This window comes from Protopterus annectens, chromosome 9.part0 (genome assembly GCF_019279795.1).
Source record: "Protopterus annectens isolate FY-2018-M chromosome 9.part0, PAN1.0, whole genome shotgun sequence".
NCBI classification, from domain to species: Eukaryota; Metazoa; Chordata; order Ceratodontiformes; family Protopteridae; genus Protopterus; species Protopterus annectens.
Window position 1 is genome coordinate 228,794,886 of NC_056743.1, and position 25,872 is coordinate 228,820,757.

At 44.4% G+C, this 25,872-nt stretch overlaps 1 protein-coding gene across 2 annotated transcripts in view; it reads left to right on the forward strand.

Annotated features, from left to right (window-relative positions):
• Positions 1–25,872, forward strand: part of COPB1 (COPI coat complex subunit beta 1) — a 721,336-nt gene that overhangs the window by 165,153 nt on the left and 530,311 nt on the right. For both annotated transcript variants that reach the window (XM_044082795.1, XM_044082796.1), the window contains exons 5-6: positions 9,679–9,793; positions 18,497–18,589. In XM_044082795.1, the coding sequence (XP_043938730.1) occupies positions 9,679–9,793; positions 18,497–18,589 (208 nt within the window). The remainder of the gene's footprint in view (positions 1–9,678; positions 9,794–18,496; positions 18,590–25,872) is intronic.

The following is a 25,872-nucleotide window of genomic DNA, read 5'->3' on the forward strand; positions in this document are numbered from 1 at the left end:
GCAGAGAGGCCACAGATGATTCTCATTGCTCCAGACTGGCCAAGACAACACTGGTATCCGCTCCTAAAGAGCCTGACACACTCCCCACCATGGATACTACCTCTAGTCCCTCTTCTGTTGTCCCAGCACAACTACAAAACCCTTCACAGCCAGCTAAAAACCCTAAATCTAGCTGCATGGAGAATACCTTAATTTCCCAACAGACTCTCCTCTCCAAGGAGGTGCAGGATGTCATCCTGGAGGCCAGAAGACCTTCTACTAGAAAAGCCTACTCCACCAAATGGAAACGATTTTGTTCCTGGAATCAAGAAAGGTGCCAGAATCCATGGGTAATAAATATACATCACATTTTACAGTACCTAGCTGAGATATTAAATAGTGGCCTTTCCTTCTCCTCCATCAAGATCCATGCTTCAGCCATCTCTGCACAATACAACACAGACCCTCCTTTATTCTCACATCCTCTCTTAAAGCAGTTCCTCAGAGGGGCAAAAAATTTAAAGCCCCCAAGGAAACCGCCAGTTCCAGCTTGGGACCTCAACTTCGTATTGGAAAAGCTGACCCTGCCCCCCTTTGAGCCAGCTTCTTCAACAGAGCTACAATACTTGTCATGGAAAACAGCTTTCCTTCTGGCTATCACCTCAGCACGCAGGGTTTCGGAACTACAGGCCCTCATGGCTGTGCAACCATTCATCATTTTCCATCAGGACAGAGTTTCCTTACGAACCATGCCAAAGGTAGTATCCAGTGTAGCCTTGAATCAGACTATCCACTTACCTACCTTTTATCCAAATCCACAGAACAAAGGGGAGAGACTACTACATTCCTTGGACATTCACAGACAACTTTGTTATTATTTGGACAGAACAAAGCCATTCAGGAAATCTGAGCAACTCTTTGTGTCCTATGCTACAGGTGTTCAAGGAAAGGCTATTTCCAAACAGACAATTTCAAAATGGATAGCCTATTGCATACGCTTTTGTTATTCATTTCATGGAAAATCTGTGCCTGCATACATCAGATCCCACTCCACCAGGGCCACAGCTACCTCTGCAGCTTTCCTCAGGGGGGTCCCTACCAAGGACATTTTGGAAGCGGCTACTTGGAGTTCAGTGCACACTTTCTCCAAGCACTACCACCTTCCACTATACTCAAAATCTAGAGCAGGCTTTGCCACAGCAGTCTTGCAGGCCATCCTCGCTCCTCCTAGTTCCACTTAGTGCCTACCACCCTTACTTAGCTTTGGGATTCTTTCCATCTGTAATGACTGCAGCTGTATGCACGATGAACATAGTACAGTTTTGTACCTACCATAAATGTAGATGTTCGAGTGCTCATACAGCTGCAGTCCAGGTTACCCCCCCCTCCGTCCCCTCTTAGGACAGGCCTTATGACAAACACCTTTATCATACAACCTATTTGGGGTATTCTTTTATGGTGTATTTGCTTGCAACTACTGTTTTTTGATTCATCTATATTGCATGTTTGCATAACATTCTGTTTTGCCTTCCTTCTGGGGGCACCTGACATCTGGGGCAAGAAAAACTGAAGAAAATGGCGTTGGCTGCCTCTCTTATACCCCTGCCACACTGACGTCAGGGAAGAAGTGACGACAACCGACGCTGGACCTAGACTTTGGAATTCAGCCGACCGAGGACCCGCCTGATGGCAGGACAACCCATCTGTAATGACTGCAGCTGTATGAGCACTCGAACATCTACATTTATGGTAGGTACAAAACTGTACTTTTTGCTTGCTGATAGTTGCGCATGGATGATCTTTGGGGCATCATGCTGCGCTACTAACCTGGAGATGTGGGTATCCTTGATGAATATGGATACACCTCCACCCTTTGTACTGCGATCCGGTAACTGAGGCCGGAAGGTATGATATGAATTGTAACCTGGTAGTGCTGGGGTGCTCTCTGGAGCCTTGAACCAGGTTTCTGTCACTGCACAAACATCGATTTTCTCCATACTGAGGAGTGCCTCGAGTGCGTGCATTTTGAGGTTGAGACTTCTGGCATTGAGTAGCATTACCCTTAGTTTTTGGTTACCTGTGCTGGTTACGGTGGTTGGTTTGTCCTTTGAGCCTTGCCTAAAAAGGCACTATGGGGACAGCTAGAGCCTTGGCCAGTGTTCGAAAGGCTAGGGGGTGACAGTTGCAAACCATCTCTGGCGTAACAGCGAGACTTGTCTATCATGTCATCCCAGGCAGACAGACACTGGATCCCCTTAGAATGACACCAGAAGCTTAGCCAATTGTTGAAATTTATCATTTTGTCTTTGTGTTGTGGTATCATTCTAGGTGAAGGTAGTATGCTACTCGAGGTCACAGTCATACCAGCTTGGGCTACATGATCAGAGAGCTCCTCGATGTCTCTTTTTATGTAGTCCAGGGAGGTACGTCTTAGATCATTCACACCAACATGTACAGTGATAGCGTCATACTTGTACTTGTTCTGGAGTGACCTAAGTGCCTGTGTTATGTGGCGTATCCTAGCACCTGACAGGCAGCTGACAGTAACCTTCTCCTTGTTCAGCCTGGTGAGTGGAACATCTGTGTGCCTTACTATAGAGTCTCCTATTACTAGCGTGTTGGGTATGGTGTTTTGCCTTGGGGGCTGTCGTGAGGCACACTGCTGAGGTGAATTATGTGTTTTCTGGCTTGTGTTTGGAGGTGCAGGTTGCTTGCTTGTCTGCTTTGGAGGACACGGTTTCTTTTTCAGATTGGTATGTAGTGCCTCCGAATATGTTTTTGTGTATTTATGTGTATGTTTTGCCGGTGCTTGTTTTGTAGATCCATGTGTGACTGGTGGTGTGATGCTACTGTGTCTCTTCTCCTCTTGACTGTTACAGTCATGGGTTGAGAGTGCTTAGCCTCCAGTCTGGCTGTGTATTTGCATCTCTCACAAGTGTCTGTGTCTAGAGGTAAGAGGAGAGGGATGTCTGTATACATGAGGCAGTTGTGACATTGCCTCAGGATGCCCAATTCCACCAGATGAGCTGGAGAGTACACCTGAAGCTGACCTCTGGACATGTTGGAAAAGTAACTTTCACTTGTCTTGCTGACAATCGAGGGTCTTATGCTGTGTTATAATAGTGCTGTCTAGGAGATTTGGAAAATAATAGTGCTGTCTAGGAGATTTGGACAAGTGCTGATTTGGGTTATGCAAGTGCTGCAATAAGAGCAGTTGATCTGAAGCACTTGAGTTGAGGCTTGCCTAGTTCTAAGGGAAAATTTTCAGCGCAGACTTTGTGGAGCCAGGTATAGTATACCCCATCTAACCGGCGTTGTCCGACGCTGCTCTGTGCGCAAGACTGCGCAAAAAGAGAGTTGCATGGTTTTAAGAGAGAGAGATCAAGGAGTTTGGAATTGACCCAAAATGGCCAATAAAACTACAAATTCTAAGCAGTAACCACTCCTACAGGGACAGGCAGGCTGCTCAGTGTTAACCACTGCCACTGGTGAGCACAGAGACTTCCCTTTAGCCCAAGTCAGCACTGGCCTCCAAGAAACTTAAAACAGTTCAGAACAGCAACTCTGTAACTGAACTTTTTTTAAATTATAGAAAGTGGGAAAATAGCAAGATTTTTTTGTATTTTTGCTTTTGTTTAAGGATAGCAGAGACACACAAGTAGCAAACTAGTCAGAACAGTGCAATAAATGACCCCAACATGTGTGTGCTAGGTCAGAGGCAGGTAAAATGCAATTTTAAGAAAAAAACGATTTTAAATTAAGTGCAACGCAAAAGATGCAATAAACAGGCTCTAGGTATGTTCTAAATACTGTTTCTAACGCAGATACCAACTTTTGCAAACAAGAAAACGCTGAAAAGTAGGCGGCACTGCAGTTTTTCTAAGAAATAAATCAGAAGAAAATACTTAAAATCTCAAAAGTGGCTCCTTTCTTCTCTCAGCGTTTTCTCCTCTTGGTAGGTGCTTCAGCAACAACTATCAAGCCTGGAAAGATGCCAAAACCATGCGGCTCTTGCAGATGTTATCCCTGACTATGTGGGTGATAAACTTTTGATCCCTTTCAGGCACCACTACTCCGAGGATGTGCTCTCAGTCCTGAGGGAGGCCAGGAAACCTACAACATTAAAATCTTACCTATTTAAATGGGAAAGATTTACTAAGTGGTGTCTGTACAAGGGCAAGGACCCTTTCATTGCTAATACCCACCTGGTGTTTGCTTGTGTGTGTCAATTGATAAAAAGTGGACTTTCCTACTCCTCAGTGCACCTATCTGCTATTTCAGAGTGCTTGCCTCTTGATCCACCCTAGGTAGCCAGACTCTATATAAAACTCTTCCTTAAAGGCGTGCTACACATGACACCCCCAGAAAAACCTATCCCTCCACCCTGGGACCTTAACTACATCCTCGAAAAACTTACCCAACACCCTTTTGAACCGGCTGGGACTTCTTCCCTACAAATATGTACATGGTACTCCTTTGATAATCACATTGCCACAGTAGTCAGGAAATCCTTCTACGTGGCACACCTCATCACAAAAGGTTTCTCATCCAGGAAAAAAGAGGTCATTGTTCCCCTCTACTCATCACTCATTAGACCCATTATAGAGTACAACGCCCCTTTTGGTATGTACCTCACAAGACATCTACAACAACTGAAAAGGCCACAGAAGTACCTCACAAAGAGGATTACCGGCCTCAAACAGATGCCCTACACAAACCGTTTCAAAAAAACTCCAGAATTACTCTGTCGCATATCGCCTACTCTAAGCTATGTCAAACCCAGAGCTGTTGGACATGCTCCATCTAAAGAAATCCCAATCCCTCCGAACTACACGCTCTAGGGACATAAACCTTGTCACCACAATAAACAGAACATACTGGAGGGATAGATTCCTGTCCCAGAGACTTCCCCTACTCTGGAACAAACTACCTACCTATATCAGACAAAGCTCCTCGTTAGCACTCTTCAAGAAGAATCTTGATGATTGGATGAGAAATAGGAAATTCACCCCAGGGGATCACTTCTGTGGCTCTGCTTGACAGGGGCACAGGAAAATAATTTTCTTGGGTGGCGAAAGCCAGGGTACCTTTTTCGCTAGGCTTGTATAGGCCCTAGGACCAATAGCCTAGTACCTACCTATGAATCTGTAAGTCATCTAAGGCATGCATGTCTGTTCTTGCTTTACTTACATTTCAGTGGGAAATCATTAGAGGAGGTAGGAGTGGCTGAATAACTTTAAAATAATTTTCCACAGGTTTGTGCTAATGGGGCCTATTTTTCTTGAACTACTAAAATGGACTAGTTAAAAAAAAATTAAACCTTCATTAACTGAAGGAATCTTTGCTTATTGATCTGATGTTGTCAGTCTTCATTTATCCTTGACATATGGGTTTGGTTCCAAACATCGTAAGTGACTCGGCTGTTGCAACAGCCCGCGAGAACCAGAAACTCTCGAGCTTAAGTCCTACCTAGAATTCTCCTCTCCAAATTATCTCCAATCTCGTTTGTTGCTTTCCTGTGATAGACGCATCACCAACTAGCTCTCAGGCTAAGTGTTGTATGATTCCTTTGCTGATTCTAAACACATTATTGATATAATTTTTTTTCTTTTGTAGTTTTTGTGTGGTTATAATTTCTCTTTAGCCTACCCAGATGTTCATCGTGTTTCACTGTTGCAGTCATTACACTTGGGTTGACTGAAGAAAATGGCGTCGGCTGCATCTTTTATACCCCTGGCGCACTGACATCAGGGAAGAGGCGACAGCAACCGACGCCGGACCAGGACTTTGGAATTCAGGCCGACTGCGGGTAGCCTGCCAGCAGGATAATCCAATTGTAACGACTGCAGCAGTGAATACACTCGAACATCTACATTTATGGTAGGTACACAACTGTACTTTTTTGATAGTTCTCTCCTCTCCATTTCGTCCTTCTGCACTTCAGTGTATGCTTTGCTACCATCTTTAGTAGATTTCCGTACCTTCGGGTACACTTTTCTACCATTGTTGGTAGTCTTTATCCTTCTTACTTTCTTAAAAAAAAAAAAAAAATTAGTAGTAGTATTATACCTTTTCTCCTATACACTTGTTTTGGTGTATTCTTAACTACCATTGCTGGTAGCTTTGATACCTTTGTGTACTCTTCTCTGCCCTTTTCTCGTGTCTGTGGTCTCCTTGTTGATTTTGGTGTAGCTTATAGTGTGTCTTTGTGTGTGTGCCTGTGCATGATTCTCGTTGTGTGAATCATGGCTGATAAAGGTAAAGGCACCTCTGGATTTAAGAAATATCTTCAGTGTAGTCGTAAATTGCCCAATTCTGATGGGCACACACTGTGTACTGCCTGGACCTGGTGCATTACAGGAAGACTGTTCAATTTGTCATGGTTTCAGTTACCAGGCCCTGGTAGAAATAAAGAATAAACTGTTATTAAAGGGAATGATAAAATCTGCCTTTGAGGAGGCCATCTCTGGTCATGATGATAAAAGTAAAATGGATTATTTCTTCTCCATCCTTGTCCTCCTCCTCGAAAACTAATAAATTTAGAAAGAAAAGTTGATCTGTGCCAGCTTTTCCCTTGGCTCCAGTGACCAAAAGACTTAAAACTTTGGTTCCCTCTTCCTGTGCAGAACTTGAGTAACCATAAAGTTTACTTCTACACCAACCTCTGTACCCAGTAGTTTCTCCTCCACCAGTGCCGAAGTTGTCAGCACAGACCAAAGACCAAGCCACGGCACAGGTTGTCTCAGTGCCTTCTCCCACTCTGACACTGATGACTTCGGTGCCAATGGAAAATACTGAATTGTCATTTAGGGATCGGCCTAGGACCATATATTCTCCATCTATAGATCCCTTTACAGATTAATTACCTAGCCCTTTTTTGGAATGACCAAAATCCCCTTCTACCCAGTCAGTACATTCCACCAAGAATCTTAACAGAATTGGATGTGTTGAAATTGGTGGATCAGCTCCTTACTGCAAGGGGAATTTCAGCTATGTCCTCTGTTCCAGCCCCTTCCAGGGCCAGAACCTTTCTTTCTTTGACTCCAACTACTCTTCCTCCTCCGACCTTCTTTGAGGCCTTGGAGTTCCCAGCTCAGAGTTTCCTGCTGCTGACTGTTTCTGGTCTGTCTAGCTCTCCATCTCCAGTGCAGATTCCTACCCTGAGTTATTTGGCTCTTTCAGATCCAGAGATCTCTGAGTCATGGCTATGCTGTCTGTTCCAAGGGGTAGGACTTAAATCCAGTTTTATGGAACCATCTCTGCATCTTGGGGCTTTGGCATGTTAGCTCAACCCAGACTTTGGCCTCAGGGGTGGTTTCCTTGGAGTGGGGGGAGGGTCAACGGTTCTGAGGCAGTCTTTCTCTGTTCTGGGATCCCTTCCCTCTTCAGGGGGACCAGCTTTCCAGGCCATGGAGAAGGATCTGTCCACCGTGGACATTCAGTCAGAGACCAACTTGCATATCAGTGTTCTAGAGCTGAGGTCAGTGCTTTTAGCACTGCAGGCCTTTCAAACTGCTCTCCCTGTTGGAACGATTGCAGTTCAGACAGACAGTATGTCTGTAGTTTGGTACATCAACAAGCAGGCAGGAACCAAATCTTACCCCCTTTGTTGAGAAGCTCTCTGAATTTGGCAGTGGGCGATTTTTTCAAACCGCTTTCTAATAGCAATGCATATTCCTGAAAGTTCCAAACGTAATAGCAGACCAACTACCTCTGCGTCACGAGTGGTTTCTCAATCTCAAAGTGGTGGAAAAGATTTTTCATCACTGGGGCCAGCCTTGCTGCAGCCTATTTGCATCACCCCTGAACAACAAGTACAGCAACTACTTCTCCCTGATTCCCCCACCCACCCCTTCCGGGGGAGTCCCCGAGAGATGCTGTCCCGTACAGTTGGCCCTCTGGACATTTGTATACTTTCCTCCAATTCCTTTAATTCCCCAATTTCTAAAGAAAGCAATCGGGCTGAAGAGCAGGGCAATCCTCATTGCTCTCTTCTGGCCTCAACAGATTTGGTTCCTCATTCTTTGCCCTTATTTGATTCAGCATCCATGGACTCTGGACCCAGACCCAGATCTCCTGTTCCATCCAGAAGGGTTAGTTCACCCAAACCTTTAGCTCACGGCTTGGCTTCTCTAGTTCCATTGATTGCCAGGCGTAACAAACTTCATCTCCCATTTTGAAGGATTCTTTTGGCCTCCCATAAGCCTTTCACCAGAAAACTTTACAATAGTAAATAGAGATGTTCCTAATGGGCTTATGATAATGACACTGACCCTTTCTCTGCTTCTCTCGAAAAAGTCCTAGAATTTTTAGCTTTGCTCTTTGAAGCAGGGGCCTGTTCATCTACTGTCCAGGTTCAACTAGCAGCTATCAGTTTTCATAATGGTTTTAAAAAATATTCATTATTTTCTCAAATTTTGCAAAGCATTCTTAAAAGGGACTCTGATGATGAAACCTCAGTATAAGGATTCAGTTGCACCATGGGATCTAAACTTAGTATTACGGACAATAGTGCATTCCCCTTGTGAGCCTGCTGCCAACTGCAACTTGAAATTCTCATCTTGGAAAACTATTTTTCCTGGTAACAATTACTTCTGCCAGAAGGATTTCAGAAATTCAAACCTTATCTTGCAAACCACCATATTTATTTCACAAAGACAGGGGTTTCTTAAGAATGAACCCTTCTGTTTTCCCAAAAGTGGTGTCGGAAACAAATATTAATCAATCCATTTGCGAGTGTTCTTTTCCAGTTTCTCAAACGAGTACTGTTTACATTTATTAGCTGTACGTAGACAATTGCATTTCTGTCTTCATAGAACAAAAGACATAAGGAAATCTGACCAACTGTTTGTTTCATTTTCAAGTAAGCCAGTCTCCAAGGTTACCTTATCTAGATGGCTGAAGGATTGTATGTCCTTCATATACAATAAGAGGAAAGTTGAATTACCTGGACCTGTTAGGGCTCACTCTACTAGAGCCATAGCGACTTTAGCAGGTTTTCATTGTAAGGCTTCTATGGACGATGTATATGTAGCAGCGACATGGGCTACCCCACACACCTTTATTACTCATTACAAATTGGATTTGTTCTGTTGGGGAAGAGTGTCATTTGGTTCAATAGTGCTCAGGAATATCTTTCCATGAGTCCTCCCAAGATCTAGGGTAGCTGGGGACTCTGTCCCTTACGTCCAGGATAAATGAAGATTGACAACATCAGATAAAGAAGTTATGTACTTACCATAACATTCCATCTGTGTTGTCTATCTTCATTTAGCCTCGACTCCCAACCCTCCATCCCCCCGCCATTCAGACTTTTTGGTGGAATGAATTATGGTCCTACGTTATACATGTTTTCTTACCCGACACCAGATATGGTCTCTATAAAGGCATTATTAAGATTATACTTTGTCTTTTTTTCTGTCTGCAAACTCGATCTGAGGTAATTTGGAGAGGAGCATTCTAGATAGGACTCAAGCTCAAGAGTTTTTAGTTCTTGTGGGCTGTAGTAATGGCAGAGTCTGTTCCAATATTCGGAACTGAGCCCATATGTCAAGGCTAAATGAAGATGGACAGCACAGCCAGAATGTTATGGTAAGTACATTACTTCTTTTTTATTGCTAGCATCAGTTTTGATTGTGCTGCCTTTATAGTCATTTCTGCTCAAAACGCAATTAGAAGCTTTATTTTATTGTATTTTAGAAATTTTGAAAACCTAATTCCTGATGCACCCGAACTGATCCATGACTTTTTGGTGAATGAAAAGGATGCAAGCTGTAAAAGGAATGCATTTATGATGCTTATTCATGCAGACCAGGTAATTTAATTCTTTGTACATCTGTTTTTCACTGTTATTTTCATTTGTTTACTATTCTTTGTTGACTAGGATAGTCTGAGTGGGCCTTCTTTTTTTACAGGGGAGACTTGTGAATAACTTCAAGGAGAGGATCATACAGTTGTCAGATAAAACACAAGTTAATAAAATGTGCAAACAAACTTATAAATAACATATTAACTTACGAAAAACTCTGCTTTCCAAGTTGTAAGACAGAAATTAACAGTTTTATACAGCATATGCACATTTTTATATAAAGACAGAATAACACCAGCTCAGACATCTGCTTAGATGGCTGCTGCTACATGAAAATGTGTTCATAATGAAGAAAATCCATATAAAAGTTAACTCTAGACATTTTTTGGGAGGAAAAAGCTAGTCGGTTACCCCTTTGATCATTGTTTCTATATGTGTGTATCGTGGCTCATCATGAGTAACGCAGCATTTTTATGCAGTGTAATTTTCACAGAACTGTATTATTGCTAGGCTTACATAAGTATATTGTGTTTATCATAAAACAATACATTTTGCATTTCATATTATGCAGAGGAGTGTTTTGAATTCAGTCTCATTGAGTTTATTTTTTATAGAGGTGTGAGTGGTCAGGAGAAAGTCGGAGTTAACAGATGGGTGGGAGTTATGAAGAACACAGAAAAAGTAAGACTGCCCTGAGAAAATAGCATTTTGGAAAGGAAGTGAGTAGGGCAGAATAACGGTGATTTAACAAGACTGAGAGTTAAGCTGAAAATAGTGTTTGGGTATCTTTGCAGCTTAGTAGTAGCATAGTGATACAACAGTGTTCACTTTTAATTGTTCTGTGACACTCATTTCAAAGTACTGATTATCTTTTCCTTTTTATTTTATTGTTCAGTTAGGATATCTGGCTTGAGTGCTTTAAGCCATCAGAAGGGATCATTTTAGTCTGCCCTTAGAAAATAAAAAGTTTGTAAATCTCTCATCCCTTTTCAGTTTCTGTTCAAACTATAATCCGTGTGAGTAATGGTGCAGAGAATCTTTACCTCTCTAGGTAACTGTTGAAAATGTATGTGGAATCTGTATACTACATGACTGGTTTTCATTCACTGAATGGACATTAACCTGACCGAAAGACTGTTTTAATATCTTGTATGTAGCTTTCAAAAGCGTAGCAGTCCTGCAGGCAGATTTAGTGGATGGAAAGATGAAATTTGCTAGCTATGAATCATTCACCATACAATGATTTTTGTTAGTCAGCTTCTGTATATATGTAGCTAAATTTGTATGCAAACTGAAAAGAACCATTTGGTCCAGATGTACTTTTTGCCAAATGGATGCTGTAGAATCTAAGATGCTCTGTATTTGCTGTAATTTGTAAACTATAGTCTATTGTACTTAATATTGTAATTTTTTTTTTTTTACCTCATCTCCGTGACTATTTCTAATGTAGTTTTGCTTACCACCTCCTGGCATACTATTTTATGCTTTTCCACAAATATTCTCATTTAGTTTCTGTATTGTGCCTGAAGATTTCTGCAGTTATGTACTTTAAGAAAACACTTTGGTTGGCAATCATATACAATAATTTCCTGTATTCACTGTTGTAATGCTTTATGTCAGTCTGTGTGTAATCATGGTTGCAAACTTTAGACCCAACAAATTCCTTTCAGGTTCCTGTAGATGCGATGGTGGTGGCATCTTCCACACAGCAGGACGTGGCAGAGGTCAACGCCTATCCACCCTCCTTATAAGGATTCCAGAGCATGGATGGATGCGGGGGAAGCGCATTTTCTTCAAATTACTCATTTTACTAGGCTCCAAAGACCTCCTTAAAGAGCTAGGTGAGTCCTCACAGGTAATCTACCTAGATGACTACCTTATCATCCATTGTGAACTCGGCCCATGAGGCTCATCTCAGATTGCACCGAGGGGGGGAGTAGTAGAGCAGCGGAACGTGGCTTCAAGTCTTCCTTCACGATGCCTTTTTGGGTCCTCTTTGTTTGGACCCAAGGTGAAGGACACACTGACTTGGTGCGAGCAGGAGGGCAAGACCTTGACTGCCGTTGGGCCCTCTAGGCGAAAATGTGGTTCAGGAAAACTCGAGAGGTCTTTCCCTCTCCACACAGTGATCCCCCCCTCTAGGCGGGAAGACTGGAAGACTCCCAGAGGCAGCAGCCCCCCCCCCCGTCTGGAGAACTGTCCCTGAGTTGGTGCCCGACTGTGCAGCTCTGGAGCCAGTCGGGGTCATTTTAACACCCACAAGCTTGGGAAGTATTACCAGCGACCAGTGGGTGCTGAGGCTATCTCATTCCCTTCATCAAGCCCCCTTCCCTTCAGGGAAATCCCGGACGTGCCACCCAGTCAGTGGGATCAAGCAGCAATAGAGGTTTCAAAGCTGCTAGAAAAAGAGTCATCCAGCCTGTCCCATCAGATCGGATCAGGAACTTACTCAAGACTATTTTTGGTGCCAAAAGACAGGGGACTTCAGGCCCATTTTGGACCTCAGTTCATTGAATCGCAAAGTCCAAATTCGAATGGTCACTCTTCAGTCCATTCTCCCACTATTGGAGAAGGATGTCTGGATGTGCTCCATAGATCTCAAGGACGCTTACTATCACATTCTGATAAGTCAAGAGTCCAGGAGTCATTTACGCCCGCCTGGGAGACAGTCATTTCCAGTTTCCCCCAGGGTGTTCACCAAGTGTCTGGCAGTGGTGACTGCTCACCTAAGTCTAGGATTCCAAGTGTTTCCATATCTAGACGACTGGCTCCTTACTGCCACCTCCAAGCATCTACTATTTCAGTCGCTCATGGCCACAGTCAGCGAATCACTTTCAACTGGGAAAAATCTGTGCTACAGCCATCTCAGCGTATTACCTTTATAGGCAGAGTTAGACACAAGAAGGATGCGCGCCTTCTTACGGCAGAAAGGATTCAGGTTTTGCAGAATCAATCCTGCCTCCCCTATCAAGAGCTCCGCCAATCTGATTCTGCAGGTATTGGGGTCGATGGCATCAACTATTCTCCTAGTCCCCTTAGCCAGACTGCACATGCGAGTGCTGCAATGGGTTCAATGGTCATATCAGGAACTTCCCTTGAACCACTTGGTTATGATTACGGAAAGTTGCCATCGAGATCTGCGTTGGTGGCTCCTCCGATCCAATCTCGACCAGGGCGACCTTTATCCTTCATTCCCGTTGCCACTGTGACCACGGACGCCTCCCAGGTAGGGTGGGGGTCATTATCTGGACAGGTCTGTCCAAGGCACATGGCAACCCTAGGAAGCTACACATCAATATCCTGGAAATGAGCGGTGCTACTGGTACTACAAGCTCTCCATCATATCCTATCCGACAACATGTCGGTAGTTTGGTATATAAACAAGGACCAGGTCATACCCACTGTGCAGAAGCCATGAGACTTTGGCACTGGTAGGGTAGCTACCACCGCTTCTAATGGCAATGCACATCCGGGAAATCCAATGTGATTGGACAGACTAAGCAATACTATCCTGTTACCCCAGTGGTCCCTCAACCAAAGAGTGGCTGCGAAAATCTTCGCCAACTGGGGTCTCCTTGCTGCGATTTGTTTGCCAGCCCCACAATGCGAAGTGCAGGGAGTTCTTCACTCTGACTCCCTCTCAGGGACAGATTCCCAGGGACGCTCTAACCCACATTTGGCCCCCCGGTCTCCTTTATGCCTTCCCTCCGGTTCCCCTCCTGCCAAGGGTGATACAGAAGGCAATTTACCTGGAAAGCGACATGATTTTGATTGCACAACACTGGCCTCGTCAGGTTTGGTTCCCCTTCCTTCGGAGGTATGCGGTGGAAGGTCCATGGTTTCTGGACCCGGTGCCAGACCTGTTGACTCATCAGTCAGGACAGTCTCACCCATCTCTCAGGTCCTTGAGGTTGGCTACTTGGTTACTCCACTTCCATCCTTAGTCAGGGACAGTTCCCTCTCTCCGGAGGTTATCCACATTTTGTCCTCTTCTCACAAACCTTCCACTATCAAACTGTATTCTAGCAAATGGAAGAGGTTTGCCCTTTGGGCACAGCGATGAGGTATAGACCCTCTTACTGCCCCAGTACCGGAGGTCTTAAATTTCCTGGCCCCTCTTTTTCAGTTGGGCTCTTCAGTTTCCACGATTAAGGTTCAGCTAGCGCCATCTCTAATTTTCATGTTTCTTTTGAACCTTCATTAATGGCAAACAAGCTTTGAAAGTCTTTCCTTATCTCATCCTGTACCCCTTGGGACCTAAATATGGTCCTGGCTGCCTTAACTTCCCTTTGAACCAGCAGCTACCTGTGATATGAAATTCCTGTCTTGGAAGACCGCTTTTTAGTGGCCATAACTTCCAAGCAGGTTTCAGAGCTCCAGGCTCTTTGTTCTAATCCTCCTTATTTGATTTTTCACAAAGATAGAGTGTCCCTAAATTAAATCCCTCTTTTTACCAAAGGTAGCATCTTCTTTCTGCATTCAACAGTCCCTAGAGCTCCCTGTATTTTTTCCCAAATTCTCCAATAACGCAGAATATATCTTTCATCAGTTGGATGTCCATAGACAACTGCTTATTTGAACAGGACTACTCAGACACGGAAGTCACATCAACTGTTTGTGTCCTTTGCAGTAAACAGGTTGGGTCAACCAGTGGCTAAAACCTCCATAGCCAAATGGATTAAAGATTGCATCTGTTTCATTTATTCGCAGGCTGACAAAGAGCTTCCCTTTCCAGTCAGGGCTCATTCTACCAGGGCAATGGCTACTTCTGTAGCATTCCACTCCAAATTATCAATAGATGATATTTGTGCTGCGGCTACCTGGACTTCTCCGCACACTTTCATTTCTCATTACAAAATAGATGTGGTTTCTCGAGGCAGGGCTTCCTTTGGTTCCACAGTTCTCAGGAGTGTTTTCCAATGAGCCACCCGGGATTTAGGTGCTAGGGGGGCTGTCCCATCAGTTATGAATGTAGATAGGATCCCATTACATCTTTTAGTTATGTACTTACCATAACGGATGTATGGGATCCACCCCTCCATTCGGATTTAGAGGAAATGTTGGTCCATTTGGAGATCTTCTCTTGAAGAACTTTAGTTGGTTGGAGTAACTGGTATTTTTCTGTGTTTGCATGTAAGTATGAAAGCGAACAAACAAGATCTGGGGAAGCAGGTGTGGTGCATCCTGGGATAGAGGGTAGCCCAGCCAATAAGAGACTTCGTTCTAGTATACTAGTTGGCGAGTGAACCGATGGATCGGCTCCGAACCCATCAGTTATGAATGTAGGCGAGATGGATCCCATACATCCGAAGTTATGGTAAGTACATAACTAAATGTTTTGCTGTTCTACTTAGTTTTATTTAAGTGAGGGGCTGTACTTAGTTTTACTTAGGGGGGAGGGTTGTTGCAGAAGGTAACCCAGGTAGAACTTGTGCACATCAAATATTATAGGCAGTAGCAGAATTTTTCTTATTCTGCTTCTCAGCCTTGGCTGAAGAACTGGGTGTACTTTGCAAGATGTCACATGCAAGTCTAGAGCTTTCTCGTCTTCCCCTCTTTGAGCAAGTGCCTCCAAAGGCAATAAAGGAATCACAATGATCGAAGAGAGCTGTGAATTCCCCCGTGGTGTCTCTCATGCCAGATGTTGACAAAGATGAGGTTTCAAGTCTCCTGTTCTCCCATGATTATCCTGAAATTGGTGGATTCTTGGAAGTGATGAAAGAAAAAGTGGAATGGTCCCTGAACTCACTGTTTTGTCTTCAGTGCATCCCACAAGAGGCAATTTTATCCTCCCATTTTATAAAATATAGCTGATGGTGCAGTCAGCATGGGAAAGCCCTGATTTTTGGTGCCTGTCTTAAGGAGACCAAACAGGATCCTGTGATTCCTGAAGGTCTAGTTGTGTTGGATGAAGACTCCTGAGCATGATCCCATTGTGGCAGTAGCAGCAGCCATGAAGAAGGCTGTCACTAAGCATAGTTCTGTGACGTTCCATCAGTTTGAGTTTCCAAAGTGTTTGTTTTTATGCATTCAGCTTTGATGGTGGTAAACTGTCATACATGCTGTGGTTTCAGCAAGAGCTTTCTTACAAGATCAGGTAGTTGCTGAAAAAGTTGCCAGATGAGGACCTTCAAACCAAGCTGCAGTCTGAGCTGGCATCCTTCTTTTTGATTATAAACCTCACCATTTACCTTGCTTGCAACTTAGAGGATGGTGTGGCAAGAGCAACAGATGCCTGCTTAGCAGTGCACTGTCACTCCTGGCTGTATCTTAACCAATTTTCTGAAGACACAAAGGCAGCATTCGTGAATGCATTCCTTAACAGTACAGTGCATTTTGGTCTGTCAGTAAAAAGCACACCCAGGGAATATGGAAAAAGAGGTCATAACTCTCTCTCAGCTGTTGGAGTGAAATGTCAACATCCATTATCATCATCTGTCTTCTCAGTTTTCCCAGAGTCCATGTTTGATGTGACTCATGCATGGCCAACATGGTCAGCAAAATAATGGAAAATTAGGCAGGACTTGCAGATGGCCTCCCAGCACACCTTTGGAACAGACTGCTACTTCATGAGAAACAGAGCACCTCATTGGCCCTCTTCAAATGCAATGTGGATGATTGGATGGTGACCGTAAATTCACCTTGGGGGTCCCACATGTGTCCCTCTTAGACAGGGGCAGTAAGTGCTGCTCATGGAAATAAGGATAAGAACTTGGCTAGGCTTGTAAGGGCCCTAGGGCCATTAGCCTAGTAACTTCCTATGATCCTATGCCATGGCAGCTTCCAACATGATTGCCATCCCAGTAGCAGTGGTAATCTGTAGCAAAAGGGGTTCTACAGTCCTCCTCATGGTATACGGCAGGTTAGTCACTGAAGACTTGCCTAACTTCCCCTCTCTGGAGGCATTAAGGGGTTGTTTGTTCTGCCACCTGTCCACATGGATTTCTGTTATGTGGGACGGATAGATGAGGCCAGCATATCCCGACATTATGCAGTACTATTTATCATCCCACACAAACCATGTTCTGTTTCTGTCCCAGATGTCTTACTATATCAGAGGAGATCCACAAAGACAAATGTGTCATCTGTGCTACAAAAGGAAGCCATCCAGGAAGGCCCACCCACTCAAAACAGATGTGCTCCCCCCCAACCATTTTCTTTATAGTATCAAAGAATAGCCTATGACATCGGGACCATTCTGGACCAAAGTGGTCTCAAAACAGTTCATGTCAAAAAATCGTTATGTTTTGAAGCAGTCAGTCCTTCTGTGCCTGTCGGGAGAAGACTGGATGTGCTCTTCAGAACTTCAGGATTTGTAGGTTCTAATAAAAATTGAAAGGGAGTCCTGTAAATGTCTGCACATCTGGCGAAGATCCATTGGTACCAGATCTGAATGCTACCGTTTGATTTCACCACAGCCTAAATTAAGTGTTCATGTAAACTACATGCATTAATGCTCAAAGTAGCCTCAAAAATCAGTCTAAATCAGTGTATTAGTTTAACTGATTTTTTCTGGAATACTTAGATGAGAGTACCTTTTGCACTGTTTGGACATTCACGGGCAGCTGCATTTTTATTTATGTAAGGCGCAGTCAACTGGAATGACCTCAGAGTCATTTGTTTCTCACACTATGAACAAGCTGAGATCTGCGATATCCAAGATAACCTTATCTTGGAGTACCTTTTGCACTGTTTGGACATTCACGGGCAGCTGCATTTTTGTTTATGTAAGGCGCAGTCAACTGGAATGACCTCCGAGTCCTTTGTTTCTCACACTATGAACAAGTTGAGATCCGCGATATCCAAGATAACCTTATCTTGGCGGCTGACGTAGTATGTAAGGTTTTATTATGAAAAAAAAACAGCAACTGGGCTACCAACTAAAACCATCTACTCACTCAACTGTGTCAGTGCTATATTCTCAGTCATTTGTTAAAACATTTCACTAAATGAGATTTGTGGAGCTGCATCATGAACTTCTGCATACTTTCTGAAGATGCTATAACCTGGATGTGATATGCAAGTCTAGATCTTTCTTCTGAGCTGTCTTCATCTCTGTGACCCTTTCTTGGTTCCACCTAGAGCATTGAGCTAGGCTGTATATTCTGATGGTTAAAGAGGATGGACAGAATCACTTCAAATATGAAAGTTATGAAGAATAAAGTTGGGTCATCTCTGTCCATCTCCATCAGCAAACCCACCCAACCTCCTCTTAACATGTGTAAGTTGATGCCTGGGGAGATGCATGTCTTTGCAGTTTTGTGGCCTGAGGTATTTATTGTATTTCCACACATTTGCAACCACCTTTGTAGATCCGGAGTCCCTAAAGGAGCTCCGAATATTGTGGGAAAGTGTGTGTGTGGGTGTCGGTGTAGATTTGGAGATCAAGGTGAAATCCTGATACTTGCAAACATGGGTCTACAACCAAGTACTGACGATAATAAAGACCTGTTAAGATAATTAGATGACTTTCATTTCCATGGTACCTTGGAACAGATTTAGTAGAACAAGCATGTCATATTTCAACACAGACCCTGTAGAGCTGCTCGGACACTTGGTTTATGCAAGGTAAAGTTTCAAGCTTTTAAACATAACATGAAAGTTGATTAGTAGGAGTTTAGCAATATTTACTGCTTTGTCAGAAGCAAGTTGTTTTTTTTCCTTTTCTCTAGGCATTTACATGTTGATTTTTTTTCTCTTGGTACCTAGGACCGTGCTCTGGATTATCTCAGCACTTGCATTGATCAAGTTCATACATTTGGGGACATTCTTCAGCTAGTAATTGTTGAACTGATTTACAAGGTAATGTGAATGCTGTAATAAAATTAGTGTCATGAAATGTAATGCATATATTTATTTATTTATTATTTACATTTGTTGACCAGGAATGGCCGACTGGACGCAGGTCCATTTTCAGCGGAGGCCCGGGGAGAAAAGCTCCACAAATTAAAATATTGCAGACATAGTTACAGATTAAGAATCCTAGCAATTAAAATATTACAAACATAGTTAGAGATGAAGAACATATTACTTTCAGTAGATAACTAGCATCTGTTCTATCCACAAAGTCATAGCAGATATTAACAATTGTTACAATAAGAAGTTACTGCCATATAATAAGTAGATACATGGAAGCATCAGAGCTTGCTGTATCAAAGGTAGTTTGTGGGGTGAAAGAGAGGTAGAGGGTAGATGGAGTGGGAGAAGTTGGAGGGGAGAGTTACATGGGCATAGCCAGCATGTTTTAGGTGCGCTTTAAGTAATGTTTTGAAGTGGGTGCATGATGGTAGAGAGGTTATTGTGGGGGGCAGGTGTTCCATAATATGGCTATAGCACTGGAGAATAGTGCTTCTCCAGCAGTGTTATTGGCTCTAGTAACCTGTAATTGATTTTTGTTGCTGGATCATAGTGGTCTGGTGGTGAGATAGAGTTGGAGTAGATACTGGAGAGATGGGAACTTTAGATGATGGTTAACCAGTTTGTGGACGAGTGCAAGTTGATACCATTGAAGGAGGTGAGGAAGTTCTAGCCAGCCTAGTTCAGTAAGTGAGAGACAGTGGTGACTGTGGTAGGATGCCCCAGTGGCGAATTTGGCGATTTTGTTGTAGCAGGTCTCGAGTTTATTTAGATCGCATTGCCTTAGGTTGGTATATATTGGAGAGGCATAAAGTAGGGTGGAGATAAGGTGTGAATTTGCAACTGAAATCCTAGCTGCTTTGGTGAGGAGTTGCGTATTTCTGTATAAGGCTCTTAGTTTTTGGTGGACTTTGTTTATGGTCATGGATGTGTGAATGTCAAATTTGAGATTGTTGTCTATTTCAACTCCTAGCAATTTGGTGTGATCTGTTGGGTGGATAGTGGTGTTGTCTTTTGCTGTGATGTTAAAGTGAGAGTTGTTTTGAGTATGTTTGTGGGTTCGAAGATGAGGAGTTTAGTTTTGTTTGGGTTGAGTATTAACTGGGCATCGGATAGCCAAGTTTCAACAGAGGAAAAGGCATGCTGTGTGACCTTTTGCAGTTCGGGTAGGGACTGGGCGGAGCAGATGATGGTTGAGCCATCTGCATATTGTATGAGTGTGCCATGTTTGGTGGCAGAGGTTAGAATATTGGTGAAAATAGAGAAGAGTAGGGGTCCAAGGATGGATCCTTGGGGAACACCAATAGAGACAGGTAGTTGGGGAGATATGGCATTTTGCCATGCAATGGATTGCTGGCGGTCAGACAGGTAACTTTGAAACCAGTTGGTGACTGATTGAGAAAAGGATAGGTTATTGAGTAGACAGAGGAGTTGTTTGTGTGGGACCGTGTCAAATGCTTTAGATAGGTCTAGGAAAGTAGCAGAGGAGAAATATATGATGTATACGTACTAACTTAGGAAGTTTCTTGTTGCAGAGCTGTGTGAGCGTACATGTGTATGTTATGTTTGTGTTAATAAGTGTATCTGAACTGTACCAGTACAAATGTTTGTAATGATTTTGTCGTGTTTGTTTACATCCAGAGTTTAAACTCTGGCAGATTTGGATCCATAGGCTCCAGATCTGTTGTCCTGTGCAGAGGTTTCCTGAGATCGGAGATCCTCCGATCCTACAACTTTTCCCTTGGCTCCATTAGCTCCTCCGGATCCATGGCAGGTTGTGCTTCAGGGCTGGATCCGGAGATAATTATTTTGAGCTCCCTAGTTAGATCCCCTAGGGAGCTGAAGGCTTTGGATCCTAGACACAAGTTATTCCCTGGATTGGGAACTCCACAGAGTGGTGGGATCCCAAAGGGCCTCCCCTTCAGAATCCACTCATTCTTCAGCCTGTTCCATTTCCTCCAGGAGCATTTTATTGTCAGATATGGACAGGATGATGAGTTTCTTTAGGGCCCAGATAGAGATGGTCTTTTGGTGTCCCTAGCCCACTCTGGCTCATCGAGATGCCCAGCTCCTAAATTGGCTTCTCTTTTGATTCCTTTGGTTTTGGAGTCCCAGGTCCCGGTTTTCCCTAGGGAGGCATCAGGGGATCAGGGAATGTCCATTCTTGCTGTTCCCCCAGGGTCCCTGCTGTGGCTTTGGACCAGAGCAGGTTTTGTCTCAGAGGTTGGTGCTGGGTCCCTGGGGAGGGGTTCTAGTCCGGGGTGTTCGGATTGGTCCCTTTCTTTGGGGGCAACGGCCTTGTATAGCTCGGAGCCAGTACTGTCCTCCCAGGCCCAGGGTGGACTGTGCTACCCCTTCCCTTGTGGTTTCGGCTACGAGGGGCAGGGTGGGGGTTCCTTGAGTCCTTCTGCCTTTCGGGTGGTAGAGTACCTTCTCCATGTCTGGAGCTGCATCCTCCTCATTCTGGGAATGTCCCAGCCTATCATTATCAGGTGTCCTGAGCCATTCATCCCGTCCAGGGTCAGCGCTTACGAGACAGCCTTCAGGAATCAAGAACCCTAGGGGATCCCCTCTCTTCCGAGTCCTTTCCTGAACTCCTTACAGAAGAGCCACCTCGAAGAGACTGTGCAAGAGGAGGCACTTGGACTCCTCTATGGAGCCACTCAAGGGGGACATGGATTTTGATAAATGGGACGGGGTCCCCCCCAGATCTCTGCTTGATGAAGTCTCCTTCTGGAGCTGTTGAAGGAGAAAGGTGGCTGGTCTCCCCAGCCCCCGTCCTTGGAGAAGTATGTGTTCCTGAAGACGTTTGGGTTGGGGCCATCTATTTCCTGCCCCCCCCGCAGATGAACTTATTGATCTCACTGCGCACAGGGCATGGAAGGAACTTGACAGTGTGGAACCGGTTCCTAAGAAATCAGATAAGATGTTTATCATGTTTCACTGTTGCAGTCATTACTCTTGGGTTATCCTGCTGGCAGGCTACCCGCAGTCGGCCTGAATTCCAAAGTCCTGGTCCGGCGTCGGCTGCTGTCGCCTCTTCCCTGACGTCTGTGCGCAGGGGGTATAAAAGATGCAGCCGACACCATTTTCTTCCGTCGTTCGTGCTGTGCAGTGCCCGAAGCAAAAGTAGTTCGCAAGTCCCGGTCAGCCGACTCCTGAGATTTTCAAATCCGAATTTCAGAACCGAAGTCTTCATTAAAGCTAAGTACCCCGTTGGGGAAACTTTTTTCTTGCTCCAGACCGATGTCAGAAAAAGTTAACAATTGTATTTCTTGAGGGAAGCAAATACCTCATAAGGATTTTCACTCTTACTGTATTCCTTGCCTAGGCCCTGACCACAACATTGCTAGCTGTCGGTTTTGTGCTAGATTTAACCAACGCACTAAGCGTCGGTTCGATTTTGCATTTCATTACTTTGGCTGAAGATTTAATTATATAATGCCGTCGAAACAGCCGACGACCGGAGTTTACAAAAAAATGCAAGGAAAAGGATAGGCATCCGAGGTCCAAAACCGACGACGAGGCCTCCGTTAGGCCAGTCGCCGGTTCTCAGTGAGGCGCTTTCTCAGCCCCTGGCGCCCGCTACCTCAGAGCCACAGGCTGCTTCCGACTCCCACGTGGAGCTGACTGGGCCTCTGGGATACTCAAGGTATTGGACACTCGGAAATCATTCCCTCAGATGGGTCCGGAGCCACTGAGCAGGCATCGGCTTCTGAGGGTGTCTTCAGACCTATACAGTTATATGTTAAACCATCTTCAGCTTCAAAGTCAAGCAGAGAACAAAGACGTTCTTCTAAAACATCTGGCATTTGTAAAAAGATTACTACTTTGCCTAGGGTACACAGTAAACGAAAAGAAATCAAAACTAGTACTCTCTCAAGAGATAATATTCCTGGGTGCAAGCTTAAATACAACTGCCCAGATGGCTTATCTCACGCCAGACAAACAAAAGCAACTGACTTCTTACTTCAAAAAGTTGGCAACAAAGACCCAGTTATCTGCAAGGAAAATCCTGCAGGCCTTGGGTTTCATGGCATCCTGCATTCTACTAATTCCATATGCCAGACTGCATATGAGGAAACTACAATGGTATCTAAAAAGTGTTTGGACTCAGCATTGCCACAGCCTGGAGACAGTAATTACCCTCATTCCCTGGCTGCAACAGGAGTTTCGATGATGGGCACAGGCCTGTCACCACAACAAGGGTCTGCCATTCATTTTACCCACAGCGAGACAGACACTGACAACGGATGCATCAGATTATGCCTGGGGGGCCCATATGGCAGGAAAATGTATTTAGGGCACATGGCCTGCAAGCCATATGCATCTTCACATCAATCAAAAAGAGATGCTAGCTGTTCAGAATGCCCTGACAGCTTTCAAGGATCTACTTCAACCAGGACAGCTACTGATAAAGACAGACAATACTACGGTCATGTGGTACATAAACAAGCAGGGAGGTACACATTCCTACCCCCTCTGCAGATTAGCAATGACCTTATGGGACACAGCATTGACTTATCAAGTTCACCTGCAAGCACAATTCCTGCCAGGAAAAACAAATACTCTGGCAGACGAACTAAGCAGAAACCTCATGGATCCCCACGAGTGGAAACTGGATCCGCAAGTCTTCAGCACGATAACAGGGAAATGGGGATGCCCAGACATAGATCGATTTGCCGCCCCTCACAACTGCCAGTTACAGAGATTTTGTACAAGGATTTATTACAAACAAGCATGGAGAGTGGACGCCCTATCCTTCAGCTGGAAAAATCTAACAGTATATGCCTTTCCTCCACTGCCTCTCCTTCCCAGGGTACTCCTAAAGTTCAGACAAGAGAAGCCAAAAATGGTACTGATTGCACCAGACTGGCCACGCCAGCACTGGTACCCAATCCTAAAGAGCTTGTCTCAAGGTCCAGCATGGATATTGCCTCAAACTTCTCACTTGCTGACCCAAAAAAACAGTCATATCCTGCACAGCCAACTCAGGACCTTAAATCTGGCAGCATGGCGGATAATGTAGCCATTCAGAACACTCCTCTTTCAAAAGCTGTTATGGATGTTATCTTAGAGGCCAGGAGGCCAAGTACCAGAAAATCATATGCAGAAAAATGGAAGAGATTCTGTGCTTGGAACCAGGAACAAGGCATTGACACGTATGTACCAAATATACCTCAGATTTTACAATACCTAACTGAGATGCTGGACAAAGGCCTTTCCTTTTCATCAATTAAGATTCATGCCTCTGCCATTTCAGCCCATTACAATACAGAGCCACCTATCTTTTCTCATCCTTTAATAAGGCAGTACCTCAGAACCTCAGAGGGGCCAAAAACATCAGGCCTCCAAGGAGAGCACCAATTCCGGCATGGGACCTCAATTATGTCTTGGAAAAACTCACACTGCCTCCTTTTGAGCCATCCTCAACAGCTATTATAAAATTCTTATCTTGGAAAACAGCTCTGCTCCTAGCAATAACCTCTGCAAGACTAGTCTCGAAGTTACAAGCACTCATGGCTGTGGAACCTTTTATCATTTTTCATCTAGACAGGGTTTCTCTGAGGACAAACCCAACATTTATGCCTAAGGTGGTGTCCAGTGTGGCCCTCAACCAGACCATTCACTTGCCTACCTTTTATCCAAACCCACAGAACAAGGGTGAGAAAATTCTGCACTCTTTGGATATGCACAGGCAGCTACGCTTCTACTTGGACAGAACGAAAGCTTTCAGAAAGACTGAGCAACTTTGTCTCATATGCTGCAGGATCACAAGGAAAGGCTATCTCAAAACAGACTATTTCTAAATGGATAGGCCATTGCATCCGTTTCTGCTATTCTCAGCATGGCAAATCAGTGCCTTAAGGGCATTAGGCCTCATTCTACCAGAGCAGCAGCCACTTCAGCAGCCTTCCTCAGAGGAGTACCAACCAAAGACATCTTAGAGGCTGCAACTTGGAGTTCAGTGCACACTTTTACAAAGCACTACCACTTACTTCTTTACTCTAAATCCAGAGCAGGCTTTGCCACTGCAGTTCTGCAGGGCCTCATAGCCTCTCCTAATCCTATTTAGCCCAGCCACCCATCCTCAACTTTGGGATTCAACCCAAGAGTAATGACTGCAACAGTGAAACACGATGAACATAGTACAGTTGTGTATCTACCATAAATGTAGATGTTCGAGTGTATTCACTGTTGCAGTCCAGGTTACCCTCTCACCGTCCCCCTTTCTTTTGCTGGGGTTTATCTGTACTTCTCTATTCTATACAATCTGTGGTGTAGTTGCTTGTAGATGAAGGAAATGTTTCTTTACTGCATGTATGTTTATTGGCATAATATATTTAGCCTACCCTTTTGGGGGCACCTGACATCTGTGGCAAGAAAAACTGAAGAAAATGGCATCGGCTGCATCTTTTATACCCCTGGTGCACTGACGTCAGGGAAGAGGCGACAGCAGCCGATGCCGGACCAGGACTTTGGAATTCAGGCCGAATGCGAGTAGCCTGCCAGCAGGATAACCCAAGAGTAATGACTGCAACAATGAATACACTCGAACATCTACATTTATGGTTGGTACACAACTGTACTTTTCTGAGCCCCTCCCCCACCAAATGTACGGGAGCAAGGGAGTACCAGTCAATGCTGTTGTGGTTGCTGCAGCCACAAAGAAGGAGCTGACAGAGCAGAGCTTCAGTGTCCATCCCCTGAACCGTGAATCTTGGCCAATTGACAGACATGGGAAGTGCATTTTATGCATTAGCCACTTTTGGCCAGAAAGCCCTAAAGTGTTATGCATTTTACCCACCTCCAAAGAGACCTGGTCTCTGAGCTCACTAAGTCTATTTCCGAGTTGATGCTGGCAGAGGACCTCAAGAAGTTATCTCCCAAACTCATCACTCTCTTCTCTATTACCAGTTCCTCTATGGGGTTAATTTCCAATGCAGCAGAAGGTACCCGTCGAGCACCTGGTGCATGCATTGCCATCAGGTGTCATGCCTGGCTGCGGCTATGCAGGTTTGTGGAACCCTTCAAGGCATCCTTTACTAATGCCCCATTTGATGGTTCTTCGCTATTTGAGCCTTCTGTCAAAGAGACCATAACTCACAGTGAGCAGGAGGGCAAGACTCTTTCTGCGGTCGAGATCAAATTTTCTATTCCCCAAAGGTCCTTTTCCAAAAACCAATGGGGGTAGTAAGAAACTGTGGTTCCACAAGTTGCAGGGCTCC